General features: G+C 61.3%; 1 protein-coding gene across 1 annotated transcript in view; it reads right to left on the reverse strand.

Moving 5' to 3' along the window:
* The window catches only part of AQP8 (aquaporin 8), a gene marked incomplete at both ends in the record, with an annotated part of 5,444 nt that overhangs the window by 2,631 nt on the left and 1,366 nt on the right, over positions 1-1,447 (reverse strand). The window contains 1 exon segment of the mRNA XM_010155396.1: positions 262-388. Coding sequence (XP_010153698.1) covers positions 262-388 — 127 coding nt within the window.

Below are 1,447 nucleotides of genomic sequence, written 5' to 3' on the forward strand. Positions count from 1 at the left end.
GAGTTGTCCGAGTCCTGCAGTCAGATGGTGAAAGGAGGAACCGGGCGCCCTGCCACGGAGAGCCAGATGAGCCCTGTGGCCACGCAGGAAACCCCTGAGCCAAACCACCTTGTGACAAGTCAGCGCTCTTAATTACATGCAGAACTGATGCACCAAGACCACCCCCCACATCACAGATGCTGCTGCTGCAGACCCTGGAGGTGGTGCAGGCCCTGCACCCCAGCATTGACCCTGGTTCAGGAGAGTCCCTGGTGTCTGTACCTTTGCCAGGCCGGCTCCTATCATCCCTCCGCAGAGCTGGGAGACCCAGTAAGGAATGAGCATCGTGATGTTCAGCCCACCGACCAGCCACACGCCCAAGGACACAGCAGGGTTGAAGTGGCCTCCGCTGCAAAGGAGAGAGGGGCATCAGCGTGGGGTTCACCCCCAGCATGGGGTTTGCTCCTCGCCAGCTCACCATGGGCTGAAGGCACAGAATCAGGGATTGGTTTAGGTTGGAAGGGACCTTAAAGACCATCTAGTTCCAACATCCCTGCCATGGGCAGGGACACCTTCCACTAGACCAGGTTGCTCCCAGCCTCATCCAGCCTGGCTTTGGACACTCCCAGGGATGGGGCATCCACAGCTTCGCTGGGCAACCTGTCCCAGTGCTCCCCACCCTCTGTGGGAAGAATTCCTTCCTGATGTCCCATCTCCATCTCCCTCTTTCTGTTTAAACCTGTCACCCCCTGCCCTTTTTGCTCCCTCCCGTGGGAAGGTGCTAGATCCTGCAGCAGAGCAGACCCCAGCCACTCCCTTCCTCCGCAGTTACTGCTGCGAAGCAGCAGCATCTCCATGCTGGATACACACTCCCTCCTGCAGAGCTGTCAGGGACAGGAGTTGCCCTGGGGCAGTTTCAAGGATGGGGTTTGGGTGTGGGTCTCTGGAGACACCCTCCTCCACTCCCCCTTATCTTCCAGGAGCTGCTGCAGTACTGCCAGGGAGGTGGAGGGAGAAGGGGTCCCTCCCGGCGTCGCAGGGTGCTGCAGGCTGTGCAGTGCACTGAAGCCCTGCCCAAGGCTCTGGTACCGGGGGCTTACACCCCTGCCACCCCCTCCCCAGCAAGAGCTTTGCTCAGCCACCAGCACTCGTGGAGCAGCTCCTCTGGGGGCAAAACCTCAGGGAGGAAAGTCATTCCCCTTCCCATCCTTGTGGCAGTCATCCCTGCTCCTGGGGAGAGAGGGGAGGTGCTGGTGGTGGCTGGTGCCCAGCCTGGCAGGACACACATCCCCAGGGAGGCAGGGAGCAGGACAACGGCAGGGCCGCGGTCACTTCCCAGCACTGCCAGACTCCCCTGGCATCTTCGGGGTTTATCCGCCTCTGCTCGATGGGAATGCCAAGGCACACGGGTCTCCCCACATCCCTGCGCGCTTCCCAGCACGGCCCTGGAAAGACTGGCAGGAGCCGG

The sequence above is a fragment of the Eurypyga helias genome, unplaced genomic scaffold (genome assembly GCF_000690775.1).
Source record: "Eurypyga helias isolate BGI_N326 unplaced genomic scaffold, ASM69077v1 scaffold27087, whole genome shotgun sequence".
Classification (NCBI taxonomy): domain Eukaryota; kingdom Metazoa; phylum Chordata; class Aves; order Eurypygiformes; family Eurypygidae; genus Eurypyga; species Eurypyga helias.